At 46.8% G+C, this 14441-nt stretch overlaps 1 protein-coding gene across 6 annotated transcripts in view; it reads right to left on the bottom strand.

Annotated features, from left to right (window-relative positions):
• Positions 1–253: 253 nt before the first annotated feature.
• The window catches only part of AARS1 (alanyl-tRNA synthetase 1), a 44436-nt gene continuing 30248 nt past the window's right edge, over positions 254–14441 (bottom strand). For all 6 annotated transcript variants that reach the window (XM_053270728.1, XM_053270729.1, XM_053270723.1 and 3 more), the window contains 9 exons: positions 13835–13948; positions 12860–13066; positions 5774–5958; positions 5054–5162; positions 4478–4591; positions 4136–4255; positions 3301–3387; positions 2307–2420; positions 254–1052 (listed from right to left, as the gene is read on the bottom strand). In XM_053270728.1, coding sequence (XP_053126703.1) covers positions 867–1052; positions 2307–2420; positions 3301–3387; positions 4136–4255; positions 4478–4591; positions 5054–5162; positions 5774–5958; positions 12860–13066; positions 13835–13948 — 1236 coding nt within the window. In that variant the 3' untranslated portion in view covers positions 254–866. The remainder of the gene's footprint in view (positions 1053–2306; positions 2421–3300; positions 3388–4135; positions 4256–4477; positions 4592–5053; positions 5163–5773; positions 5959–12859; positions 13067–13834; positions 13949–14441) is intronic.

The following is a 14441-nucleotide window of genomic DNA, read 5'->3' as shown; positions in this document are numbered from 1 at the left end:
GTGTCCCGCTGTCTCATTTTGGAGCTGGCTTGCCCCATAATGCACAGCAAAAGCCATGCTGTTCCTGGTGCATTGTGGGAGTGAGCTAGCTCCAAAATCAGAGAAGGTAAAATAAATAATCAGCAAAAGCAGTGTGCCAAAGGATGAAAAAGGTTGGGGAACACCAAGCTAGCATACAGGTGTGTGTGCAGACCTCCCCCCCGCCCCCCCCCCCCAAAACCCCATGGCAACAAATCATTCTACTTCAGCAAAGTGTCTTGTTCTTTTTTATTTACCACTGAACTTAACTGAACACAATTCCTTGTGCCAGGGCCAGTCAGCAAACCCAAAGTTTTGCTGCTATGACAACAGAGGTTAATACTAGGAATGGAGGTTGTGGGAAGCTTCCACTGCTACATAGGTAAGGAAAAGGGATAACAGCAGCCTCGATGCTCACCCCTGCACGTGCTCATGTTACATCGCAAGTGCCTGAGCATGGCCGGGGCTCAATGTGCAAAGTCCCTGTTTCCGTCCTGGACACTGTACAGTGGTGGCAGCACTAAGCATTACACGGAGAGTTACAGGAAGAATGTGACAAACATTTGTGCGCAAAAAGGAGGGCCGTGAATTGGCAGCAGGAGCCCTGAGATGGGTCAGTTGTGATCCAAGACTGAATGCGAACTCGTGCAGTCCTGGGCTCTTCGGTCTTGTGTTCGGGTCGTTGCCTTACCCACTGCTGCCTTGCTTGGTTAGAGCCTGAGCGGATGGACTTGGGACAGCAATGTACAGTCTTTGTCTCTATAAATGCCTCTAAAACAAAATAAACTCCTAACCTATGGGCCGAGCTGACCAGACGTTCCCTTCTTGAGTGCATTCCCAGGCTTGGGTCAGTTCTTCAGCTCTTCTAGTCTGAGTTTGGCAAAGTTCGTGGCCAGCTGAAGGGCTTCCTTGAGGCAACCAACGTTTTTGCCTGTCGCCTGGGCAGAAAGGTCCTTTCCACCCCCCTTGCCATCCATCAGCCCTGACACTTGCTGAACCCACTCGCTGGCCTTCAGCCCTTTGCTGGCAACTTCCTGGAAGAGACAGAGAATATGAATGCAGATTGGGAGTTCTGAACATATTCCAAATGCTGCTGAGGACTGCTGGAAATTCTATAAGTCGTGCTCTGTTGGATTGGGCACAGAATTCCCCCTAACGGGGATTCCCAGATGTTGACGACTACAATCCCCAGCTCCAATAGCTTTTGCTTGGGGATTCTGGGAGTTGTAGTCAACAACATCTGAGAATCTCTGTCAGAGGGAACACCGACTGGGCATATAGGGAGAAAAGACTGCCTTAAGAAATCCTGGAGGGGACTGGGACTGTTTGCATTTTTTACTGTTGGGGTTAAAGGTGTTATTTATGTGTGTTTACAGTTGCAAATGCACAGAAATGTGTAAGTGTGACACTGAAAACAAAGTCCACTTAAGAAAAAGTGGGGAGGTGCGGAGGAAAAGGGTTCAATCCAGTGTTCCCCATAACAGGGGTTCCCAGAAGTTGTTGATTACAATTCCCAGCATCCCCACCTGCAAGTGGCCTTTGGCTGGAAATTATGGGAGTTGTAGTCGACAACATCTAGGAATCCCTATTATGGGGAATACTGCGTCATCCCCAGTGCAGCAGTGGTCAGGTCTCTAGCTCTGCTCAGGACATAGGTCAGTGTTAGCTCACAGGTCCTGTAGTGCTCTCTCTCTCTCTTCTAACAACAGCACAAAATGCCAATAGTGAATGCTGAAGAGGGGGCTTGGCTGGGCTGGATGGGGACACAGCTCAGTCCAAGGTGTGATGGTGTGTCTGCCCAGGAAGTAGGTAAACAGAGACTGGGAAGATAAAAAGGTGGAGGGAGGAAAACTTTGCACCGCACGTACACTGGCCACTTCCAGTCTGATGCACACCAGGGCGGCAAGGACATACACTGCCACCCTGCGGGATCGATTGTAAGCACAGTGCCGATGGGCGGGGGGGTGAGCACCCTCCCCAAACCTTAAAAAAGGTACACATACCCTGCTGCTTCGGCCAAACCACTGGACCTCTGAACCGGTTCGTGAACATCCCTAGCCTACACTCTGCACTATGAAAAATTGTAAGGCAATATCTCCATTCTGAAAAAGGTTAAGTGATTATGTCAACTTAGTTGAAAGAGAATATGTTGAAAGTGATTATGTCAACTCAGCAAGGGAATATTTTCTAGATCCTATTTCAGTTTTGTTGGGATTGCCTTCTAATGTCCCTTAATCAATGGAAATACAGGGCCCACTGAATGATGGATTCCTTCTCTCCAGATTTACCTGAGGGACTTGGCATAAGCAGATGATCTTGCCAGCTTCATTGTCCACAGTGAAAAGCATGGCTGCTGTCTCAGGGGAGTGAGTCTTCAACAGCTTCAGAGATTCATTCAGTGCCTGCAGAACAACATGTGTCCGATTACAGAGAAAGCTGAGAAGAACAGGCCTGCCTCCCAAATCCAGGCCGGGCACAGGGGTGGGAGTAGAAAGGAAAACTTGCAACAGAACCTCTTGCCTGTGGGGCAGCAGCCGAAACCCAGCCCTCTGATTTGGGAGCCAGGAGTGTTGTGCAGTTTCAGCACCCATGATTTCCACAAAAGGCTAACTGCCAGGATGTCTCTAGTCTGTGCTAGTTGCCAGGAGCTGCTAGAGACTGGTGGAGTGTCTCTCCAGAGCAGGCCTTCCATGATAAACACAAGGGAAAAGGCTAAAAGCTACACACAAGCTTGTGTGTACCACAGAAGGTCCCTTGAATATTACTACAACCCCCGCCCTACCAATTATTATTACAAATCCCTTAAATATTTTGGATGGTGTCTGAAACATGCAAAATACGTCAGAAACAGAATCAGAATGTTTGGATGTTGCTTCTGATTCCAAGGTATTTTGCATGTTTCAGACACCATCTATAATATTTAAGGGGGTTGTAAAAAATATGGGGTTATATAGGAGATGTTCTTGTGCCAGTGGATATACACAGTATCAACTTGAAAAAATGCTTATGGCTGCAATCCTCGGCACATGTCTTAAAGGGCTGATTCCGTTACCCATGGCATTGCCTACCTATTAGAGCAAAACGACATACTCCCAGATGACATATCCCAGCTGGGAACTGTTGCACTTCATCCCTGCTCTGTTGCTTTTTCCAGGCACATATAAATATTTGCACTAGAACTGCAGCAAGGAAATAATGGGTGTGTGTGTGTGGCAGGGGGGTTTCTCTCTCCACCCACCGAACTCACTGGAGATGCTCAGGTAGGGGAAGGGGTTGGGTTACCTTTGCTGAAGCGCCACTTTCCATTTCCAGTATGACCAGTGGCTGGTTGGGATGGGCTTCGATCAGCTGCTTCGTCCTGTCCAGAACCTAAAGGAACAAGGAATTGTTCAAAGCAGAGCCCCAATCACCCCTTCGGGGTGAACACCCGCAACAGAGAAGGAAGCTTCAGATTTTGACAGATCCCAAGAACTACTTCTTACATTACATTTTGGGCTTGACTGGGCATTGATACGAGAGGACAAAATAAACAGGCAATGTGTCAGAAAAATCAGTGTGTGTGTGTGTGTGTGTGTGTGTGTTGGTGGTGGTGGAGGAGAGGGCAAGTTCTATTTATATCAGGCCTGCTCAACTTAAACCCCCCAGCTGTTTTTGGACATCAGCTCCCATAATCCCCAGCCACAGTGGCCAATAGCCAGGAATTATGGGAGCTGTAGGCCAACATCTGAGGGTGGGCCGAAGTTGAGCAGCCCTGATTTTATTTTAATTTTTTATATAAAGCATCTTACAACAATTAAAAAGCAATGCAAAAGGTGCAATACAGTAGGGACACTTGCAGGTGTGGATGGCCATCTTCTCTGCCTCCTGGCAGTTGATGACACTACCTCGGTTCCAGGTACTCCCCCCAGAGGAGGATACAGGTGGACCCGAGGGCTGGTTGATGCCAGCAGCCACATATAAGAGAGAAAGTCACGTTTCCTGCGCAGAGTGGAGACGTGGTCCATTTCTGTTCATTACTTGTACATGTCTTAAGGGAAACAGGGCAACTTCTGCATACACATTCACCCTGTGTATACAACACTGGTGGAGAGAGGAGAAGCAGGGGCCACATGCTCACTCGTTTCTGGATGTCAGCTTTGCTGGCACGGTCTAGATCATCCATAACCTTCTTTAGTGTTTTGAGAGCCTCTCTGAGCTCATCTTTCTGCCACTGTGGGATGATGGCGGTGGCCAGGGTCTGCAAAGGGAAGAAGAGCTTGAAATCCCAGCTCGATCTTATCACCCAATCTGCTGTATTTCCATCTCTGCAATAAAGGCTCCCGACGCTTTGCGCACCTGTGATCAGGGCGTACAAAGGCAGGGTTTGGCTCCAGAGCAGAGCATCCTGAGAATCTCGGCATTCATTCAAGGCAAGCAATTTTCTCCCCTTTATGGCTAGGCTGGCAATCTTATCTCTTACCTCACCAAGGTCTGCAATTTCACGCTGGACGTCTTTGTTGGGAGCAGTCTGGATCTTCACCTTGGCCTCTAAATCAGAGAGCAGCTTTTTAAGGCTGTCTGCTTTCCTCAGCGCCTTGGAGAGGACAAAGATGTTAGAATGTTGTGGCGATGATGGAAAGAAAACAGACTTTTACTCTCAAACAAGCAACAGCTGTTTATAAAGACCACCCACATGCTGGCTAGAAGGACCAAGTGTTCTTTTCAGGCCTGATCTAGCTTATTGTCTATACTGACTAGCAGTGGCTCTCCAAGATTTCAGGCAGGAAATCTCCCAGCCCTACTTGGAGATGCTGCCAGGGATTGAAACTGGGACCTTCTGCATATACAAGCATGCAGATGCCTTTCCAAAGAGTGACAGCCCAATCCCCTAAGGGGGATGGATATCTTCAGGTGTACATGTGCAGTCTCCCATTCAAGTGCAAACCAGGGCAGACCCTGGCTCCGCAAAGGGGACCATTCATGCTTGCTACTGCAAGACCAGCCTTCGACATATATGGCGTCTACACGCAGACCTGCCCATTCTCCCGCCACTCGCCTTCTGGGCTTCTCCTCCAGTGACAGCCACTATCCTCCGGATGCCCTTTGCAATAGCTTCTTCCGACACAATTACAAAGTGGCCAGCATGGCCGGAGTTTTGTAGATGCCTGTGAAAGACATTAAGGCTTAGTCCTGCCTCCTACTGGACACTCCATACAACATTTAAGTCAGACAGAAAAAAGCAAGAAAGCAAAACACACCCACACTCCTTGGCAATGCAGGAGAAGCCTCTCCCTACCTATGCTTATCAAATACAGGAGAACCTCAATATTCACGTATCCATGGTTGGGTAATGGACACCCAATCTCAGTATATGTGGTTCAAATCCGGGGGGAAAGGGGTTAAACTCACATATATGCCTGATTATGAAAGGACTTTTTCCAGGCATCTATTTCCAGTCCTGGATAATGCTTAGGCGAAGCAAAAAACCACCACCACCCTTGGAAAACCCACTGCATACGTTTCCCTGCAGCACCCCAGCAAGGGAGTGCTTGTAGACAGTGTGGGGAAAAGGGCCATCTCTGCTTTGCCACAGGTTCACAATGGGCTCACAGCTGCAGAGCCTGCTTCTCTGTGCTTCTGCTGCCTGATGGTTCTGCAATGCCACATATAAGCATCATAGATACCACTACTACTAAAAGAGCGCTCCCACATAACACAGCTTTCATTCTATGGGTCTGAACCCTCTCTTCACCCCTTGCTCTTCTTCTGTGCTTACGTTCCTCCGCAGAACTCGACGGATGTGACGGCACCTGCGGCACTGGAGGGATCAGCCAGCATGTCTTCGATGGGTATGCCGATAGAGACGACATGCACAGGGTCAGGGTAGGTCTCGTCAAACACAGCTCGGAGGCCCTGGATGGCTTTGGCAGAAGCCAGTGGGCAGTCCTTGGCATACACAACCTGGTGAATTGATTGCAACATTAAGAAATTCAGACAGTCAGTAAGAACTGGAAAGCCCCTAGCCACATCTGCTTGGCAAGAAGGGATTATTAAAGTTTGGGACATTATGGTTTACCAGAAGTTGACTGACTATATTAAGTGGCGAGAAGGTGTCTGAGTGGAAGCCAGATCTGTTCATAATTGGAGTTTATTCACAGTATACTGGAATAATAAGCCAGCAGATAATATCCAGATAATATTATATATGATACAATATATTGTATGTGCTGTATGTTGCCCAACAACTGAGATGTAGACTTCAAGGTTAGATTTGCAAAGGTTTATTGGATTGTGCTGCTCCACATTTTTTCTTTCTAATTATGACTTTTTAACAGCATCATTCCTAATATAGTTTCTGATTGTTAATATTTTATCATTTAATGCCATTGTAAATTTTGTAAAATTCTAAAAAGGAAAAAGAAAATTCAGATCTGGTCAGATCTTTTGACACCTTTAGAGGTTTCTCAGTTTTGAAAAAAACACAATTCTAATTGGCAAAGGCTGATCTAGTACAGTTGTTCTGAAAAACTCTACCACATGATTATTGCCATAATCACATGAGATTCTCACAATCAAGGTGCTATTCTAAGCATGCATACCTGGAAGCCAGACTTACTTCCTAAGAAAGCAAGGTTAGAGACTTGTACTGTTAATGAATTCTTCAACATTTGAGAAGTTTTGGGAAACATGAAAAACAGGTTGCTTACCTGTAACAGATGATCTGGAGGTAATTCGTTTTATTCATAAGGAATGGGTTCTGCACCTGCACAGGGACCTCATGCATAGTTCTTTCCAGCTGCGTCTCAGGAGTCAAAAAGAATGTAGGCAGAACTATATCCGTGTTAATATGAAAATCCATCAAAATCTTAGGTCGGAACCGCGGGTCTAACTGCATCACGACCTTGTTTGGGAATATCTGCATGTAGGGACGATCCTAAGGGCCGCTAGTTCACTAACCCTTCTTGCTCTAGTGATCGCCACCAAGAATACAGTTTTCAATGTTTTGTAGACGTAGTGAAGCCTCCGCCATCGGCTCAAATGGTTGCTTCACTAAGGCCTGTAGCACCAATGTCAAATCCCATTGTTGAAGCGGCCGCCGCAGCAGCGGGAACAAATTATTCAGACATTTTAGATACTTCTTACACTCTGGATGGGAAAACATTGTTGTGTCCCCCCATCCCTTGTGTTCTGATGAGAGTGCTGCCAAATGAACTTTCAATGACGTGTTTGCTAGGCCCACCATTTTGAGTGTCATCAGGTAAAGCAATATCTGCCTGACCGTGGCCCTCCTAGGGAAGAAACCATGTCGTCCAGCATATAGCTTGAAACGTTGCCACTTGCTAGTATAATTCAGTCTCGTGGACTTCTTCCTATTATTTATCAGGATTCTCTTTAATAATTTATTCGTCACACAGTTAACTTCAAAGTTTCGAGCTGTGGATGCCGAATTGCCCCTTGGCCTTGCGTTAGTAAGTCTGGTCGGCTTGGCAGTTTGCGATAAGTCCCTCTCGACGGACGCAATAGAACTGGGAACCACTGTTATCGGGGCCACCATGGTGCGATCAAGATGTCCCTCGTGGTATCCCTGAGTAATTGGGATACTACTCGAGTTATCAGTGATTGTGGAAGAAACAGATAATATAGTCCCCTTGTCCATTTGTGCTGAAAAGCATCTCCCAGGGAGTGCCTGCCTATTCCTGCACATGAGCAGTATGTCCAACACTTTGCGTTTGCAGCAGTCACAAAGAGGTCTATTTCTGGCCAACCCCATCTGTTGAATATATTTTTCAGGTAGACCATGTTGAGTTCCCACTCGTGGTGTTGGTTGTGCAACAATGTTCAACTGAGGCCATCCGCCTGCACATTGTCCTCCCCTTTTATATGCAACGCCATTGGGATTATTGACTAAGCGATACACCACATCCAAATTCTTTGACTCAACTGACAGTGAGAGCGTGACACAGTCCCCCCGTCGCTTTTTGTTCAAATACACTATCGCTGTGGTGCTGTCCAGATAGACCTGCACTATCTTTCTAGGTAACAGTGGCTGGAATGCCTTCAGCGCCAGAAAAACAGCTTAGAGCTTGAGATAGTTTATGTGGCTCTTCCACTGCTGCGCAGAACATTGCCCTTGTACTTGATGGTGCTGGAAATGTGCACTCCATCCCCAAAGGGAGGCGTCCATTGTCAGCCTGTGCATGGGTGTGAGAAGTTGGTATGGAACGCCTGCCAGTACATTGGCAGACACCGTCCACCAGTCCAAGGATTTTAGCACAGGCTTCAGGACCATAAGTATTTTCTGTTGATTGTCTAGAGTCGGCCAAAAGTTGCTGAGGTACCACCCTTGAAGCGGCCTCATATGAAGACGGATATTGCGCACCATCGTATTGCAGGACACCATAAGTCCTAGTAGGTGCTGAATCAACTCTGCCGGTTGCCGCAGTAAGCGTTGAAACAGAAGAACCAGTTCCTTGATCTGCCGATACCTGCTCTCTGGCAGATAAGCCCTTTTTTCCTGCATATCCAGCTCTGCCCCTATATAACTCACATGCCTCTGTGGTTCTAATTTTGACTTTTTTAGATTCACTGTGATGTCCAAGTCTTCCAGGAGCCGTAGTAAATATTGGACTTGTGAACGTAAGTCTTCTTTCATGTCGTTGACCAGCAACCAGTCGTCAAGATAGGGATAAATAACCACCCCGTCTGTCCTTAAGAATGCTATTACTGCAGCCATCACCTTTGTGAATACACGCGGTGCTGTGGAGAGTCCGAACAGTAGTACTACATATTGGTATGCTGTATCTCCGACTGTGAATCTCAAGTATTTGCAGTGGCTCTCATGAATCCCAACATGAAAATGCGCGTCTTTAGATCTAGAGTTGCCGTCCACTCTTCCTGCACTAGGAGGTCTAGGATGCCTTGTAAGGTTATCATTCTGAACTTCCTGTTGTCCACATAACAATTCAAGTCCCTCAAGTCCATTATCGCACGTATGCCTCCATCTTTCTTGGGGATCTGGAAATATCGGGAATAAAATCCCTGCATCCTGTCCACCCACTCCACTTGCACGATCACCTGCTTTTCCAACAACACTTGAACTTTGTCCAGAAGCACCTGGGTTGGACTGGTGTACTTTATGCCCTGAAAAGGTGGCAGAGCTTTGAACTCTATTGCGTAGCCAGACCTTATAATCGTCAGGACCCAGTGATCTGATGTTATGTTGTGCCATGCTTGAGCATGGCTTGCCAACTTGATGTTGACTTTGGCAATCACAAGGCCGGTGGCTTAGGCCTTGGGTGCTGCATCTTGCATCGTTGTGAATGGTGGAAGCGGATGGATCTGACCATCAAAGAGACTGTTTACTCTGCTCCTTATTCTGCTTTTGGCCCCTTTGTCGCTGGCCATAGGCTTTATTACGTTGATATGGTTCATACTGCCTCTTATATTCTCTTCTCTCCTGCCTGTATCCAGAACGGTATTGTTTATTGCCATACGAGCGATTGCGTGGCCCTTGGCCGCTTGCAGCGGTAGTCATAAAGGTCTATGCTGTAAACTTAGATTGCTTCCAGGATTGCATTGTTGCATCCGTGGTCTCGGCAAAAAGTCCTTTCCCATCAAATGGCAAGTGCTCCACCCTATCCTGCATATCCTGCTGCAGGCCCGTGGAGTGGAGCCAAGCATGGCAGCGTAAAGTGATAGCAGTGGTCATCGCACGAGACTCAGTCTCTGCGGCATGTTTAAAGGTGCTCAGTAGATGTCTAGTCACCACCACTGCCTTTTCATACGTTCTCCTGAAGTTCTCTTGGAACTCTTGCGGCGACATGGTAGCAGAGTCCTGAAAAAGCACATTCCAAAGGTGGTGCCCATATCTGGCTAAACACACAGAATAGTTGGCAATCTTAATTGCCAAACTGGACATCGCATAGACTTTACACCCCAACACATCCAGTTTTCTGCCCTCCTTGTCACTAGGAGTCGAATGGCGCTGACCTCCTTTCGAAGAAGCACATTCAACAGCCAATGAATTTGGTACCGGATGTTTCATCAGGTATGTATTCTCTTCTTCCTGTATTCGGTATAAGCCCTTTAACTTCCGGGAAGTAGCGGCTGATGTCTGCAAAACCTCCCATGCCGTCTGTGCAGCCTTTGTAATTGCAGCAAGTGCAGCTTTGGAAGTGACACAAGATGTGCTATCTTGGCCCGAGCCATCATATTGTAAACTGGATCTTTCAAATCCAACTCCGGCTGTTTCAACTCCAAACCTAAGGCTTCAGCCATTTCATGTATCTGTATATGATAGGCCTTCAACTCCTCTGTCGGGGGCACCGACATAATCGGGGGCACATCTGTAGGAAGCTCAGGTTCCATTGGTTCTGTTGGGACTGTAGAGTCCTCATCATCTGTCTCAGTTGCAGCAGATGAATCTGCATCTCCTGAATCAGGTAGTAAAGGTAAGTCCGGAACAGACTGCACTCGTATCCTTGGCGGTGCAGGTTGAGAACGCGCAGGCACCACCGCATCGTGTGGTTGCTCTCGCTGAATTGAGTCAGTGATGGTTGCCGAAGTCTGGCATGCCAAAGAAATAGTTCTCACTGCCTTGGCTGCGTCCTGGCTAACCGGAGGATTCCGTAGTCTGCTTCCCTGTTGTGCTTTCCAAATCTTGTACTCAGCATAGTCTACAGGGTAAACCACTGATGGGGCATGTTGAAAACTGCAAGTATGAGCCATCTGGTTAGCAGCAGAAGACTCCCCAAGCATCGGTGACCTCCACTGTAATGTTGAGGGCTGGACAAATAATGGCAAAGGCCTTTTTAATGTAGCCCGATCTGCAGTTTGGTGACCCAGTAAGCCAATAGGGCTCATGGCTGCAGACACAAGACATAGTGGTCTCGGTATCGGAACCCTTGGTACCGAAGCCATTGGTACTGGTGACATCGAGGGAGTTTTCAGTACCGGCTGTAGCGAATGCCCCATCACCTGTTCCATCTCGATTCCTGAGAAACCATGGAACGTTGAACCTAACGGTGTGGTATCAGTCAAATCCAGAATCGCCAGCAAATCTGTCCTCATCTTAGGATCAAGCGATACTTGGCCTTGTGCAGCTGCCCCTCCAAAATCTAAAAAGTCATCTGTCTGGAACTCCCCCTGCGGGGTCAGCACAGGAGACATAAGTGGAGTATGGGCAGGTGTAAGTTGCATAGCGTCACAACGCCAAGTCCCAGTCCCTGGCTTCCATAGATCTCCGGGTCGTACTCCTTCAATGTCAAGTCCGGTCGGCCTAGATGTCGACATCGGCACTGTGGGGGCTGTAGTATGCTCGACTATCAGCATCGGACGCTCGACCTTGGCCATCCTTGATATTGACATCAATGCCGACGCTGTGATGGGATGGTCCCCCTTCGACTCTGAAACCCACGGGGAAGGTGTAATCTTCAATGTGGAGTCCCATTCTGAATCAGATTGCAAAGCAGTCAGAGATGGGGTCCCACTACGAATTCTAGTCTTTTTCTTCCGCTTTCTGGGAGGAGAGTTGTCTCTTTCTCCCTCAGAAGATGAGACATGCTTGTGCTTCTTGTGGTGGTGCTGCTTTTCCCCCCTTCCTCTGGCCGTTTAAAGTCTCGCACAATGGCAGCTTTCGACTGCTGAACAGCAGAGTCCACCAGAGGTGCTGCGGGCTTCGACACCACCGCACTCGATGTCATGCCCGATACCGAGGGACCCAATGTCGAGGGTCTCGGCATCGGAGGGCAAAGCACATCATCATAAAGGGCCGCTCTCAAGCGTAACACCCGATTCTTCAGCGTTTGTTTCAAGAACGAAGAACAAATTTTACAAGTTGTTGTATTATGTTGTTCCCCTAAACACAGCAAGCAAGCATCATGAGTGTCCGAAGGTAATTTTGCACGAAACTCAGAGCAACGTTTAAAAGTAGTCTTTAGCTTAGCAGTGTCAGCCATCGCCCCGAGGGGCGGGAAACAATAATTTTTACGCTTAGTTCAAAGGGTCTTCAGAGGCGATTCCGTTTTCCAGTCAAGAGTCCAAGTCCAATCTTTCTTTGTCGTCCGGTCCAAGTCGTTTTTCCAAGTTAAAAGAAGTAACTCCGAGGAGCTATATAATCCGAGGTGTAGACGCAATGGCGGTCTAACAGAAACTGACTGAAGTGCGCCCTAACTGCCTAGGATAAACGGAAGCATGGTCACATGCTTGGCAGTTAGGGCCTGCGCGAGGAGCTAGCTAATCAATCCGTGATGTCCCTGTGCAGGCGCAGAACTTATGAATGCAACAGATTACACTCCAGAAAAAAATAGTTCTTTTGCATATCTTCTTGGAAACGAATCTGTCTGTACAAAAGGGAATGTTTCTGGAGAATCTTTAGAACAAAGTGGAATAGTCTTTTAAAATACCACTACAATGGTAATCTCCTGCCACGAATAAAACCTCTTGTAGAAGATCTTAGGAGAACTAGGAGGCTCAACAAGAAACTTGTGCTAAGGATGAAAGAACAGACTCCAAAGTCCAGCAACATCTGGGGATTCAACTTGGAGAACCCCTGCCCTAGAGACTAATATACCAACGATAACATTTGTTCACCCAGGGTTTTAATTAAATACCATTTTAATAGTTTTAACATTGTTTTAAAATACTGTTTTAAGGTTTTAAATTGTTGTAATGTTTTAAATTGTTGCTGTCATTTATTTATTACCAATGTTTTAATTTCTTTGTTGTCATTTATCTGTTTTAACTAATGTTTTAACTTCTGATTTTGTTGTAAACCGCCCAGAGATGTACGTTTTGGGCAGTATAAAATATGTTAATTTAGTTAGATAAACAAACAAACAAACCCAGCTCTGCCCCCTTATACCTTGGCTTCTTGAATCATCCGGTTGGCAATCTCTTCTGCCTTTTTAATCCCCTGAGTAGACATGGCACCCTTGGCAGTGAAGTCAAACCGCAGTCTGTCCGGAGCAACCAAAGATCCCCGCTGGTCAGCCTCTCCCAGCACCGCACGCAAGGCGAAATTGAGAATGTGGGTAGCCGTGTGGTTGCTCATGATGGGCCTTCGTCTTGGCTGCAAGGCAGAGACGGATATGCATGGGGGTGGGTGGGCAGGGGAGAAAGCAAATCCTGCCCAACTAGCCTAAACCCAGGCTGGCTGTTGAGGTAGTTTGCAGACCAAATCTAGTCCCTAAACTTCCCCACCTAGTTTTAATCAAGAGCTGACTTAAATGGACTTCCCACTATATTGGAAAATAAATATTGCTTTTAGAAGGTGGGAGAGATTATGGGCTGCATTCATCACTGGACTTCCCTGCCCTTAATAGTTACAGCAGGCAGCTACCACTGAGAAGTACTGCACACATGTAAATTGTCAGGGAATATACGTGCATGTATAAAAATAAGCTAAAGAATATGTATACTTCAAAGCTCACCCTCACCTTGGGTTTCGGAGGTAACCCTTATAATTGCAAAGCTCATTTATGAGTAGCACATGCTTGTTCCAGAGCAGTAGGCAAATGTGGCCCGCCAGCTGTTGTTGAACTACAACTCCCATCACACCTAGCCACAATTTATTGTGGCTGGGGAAGATGGGAGTTGTTGTTCAACAACAGCTGGAGGGCCTAGTTGGCCTGCCCCTTCTCTAGAGACTGATCACCCTTCATGGGCAACACAATCCATCTTAAGCTCACAACTGTTATCTGAAGATCCGAATGGCCCATGAAAAGAGACAAGGAGGCCACCTTGGCCTCAAAGGACCACAGTGGGAAAGGATCCTAGCTCAAAATGGCACCATGCCAATGCTAACCAGAGCTCCTTCCTACCCTTGCAATCCACTCACCTCATCAACAAACAGCTTTACGGCATCTCCCACCTTCAGGCTCCCATAGACTGTGCCCACATGGAGCACGTAGCCTCCACGCACTTGCACATTTTTCACCGTGAACTCAGTCTTCTGCAGAAACGAAACAGATAATAGATGACTATTGGCAGGAACTGAGTCAGAGGAGGGACAAGTTCTTTCAACTAGTCACCCAACCAACAGCAGACATTTGCCTCTCCAATATTTATATGCCACTTTTCTTCTTCAAAGCCTACTAGACGACTCGTGAAAGTGAAATCAACCCTCGCTAGTTGGCAGTTCGCTGTGTTTCACATTTTCCATGAACCAGTAACTTTTTAGTTAGTTGATTTCTTTTTAACTGAACTTAACTGGTTGAAAATGTAGCCTATATATATATATATATATATTTATTTATTTATTTTAAGGCTTGTTACCATAAACTTTAACTAGTTAAGTTTTTCGTTTACTTTTCCAAATGACCAAAACAGAAACATAAGAGCAAACAAGGCAAATTGTTTTTACCAGAAAGAGCAGCCACGACCAGTAGCACAATCAGATAGCAGAACAGCAGCAGACACACTTTAACCATTAAAAGCGTGGATGA

Source organism: Hemicordylus capensis, chromosome 9, assembly GCF_027244095.1.
Source record: "Hemicordylus capensis ecotype Gifberg chromosome 9, rHemCap1.1.pri, whole genome shotgun sequence".
Classification (NCBI taxonomy): domain Eukaryota; kingdom Metazoa; phylum Chordata; class Lepidosauria; order Squamata; family Cordylidae; genus Hemicordylus; species Hemicordylus capensis.
This window is presented reverse-complemented; position numbering and strand designations above follow the sequence as displayed.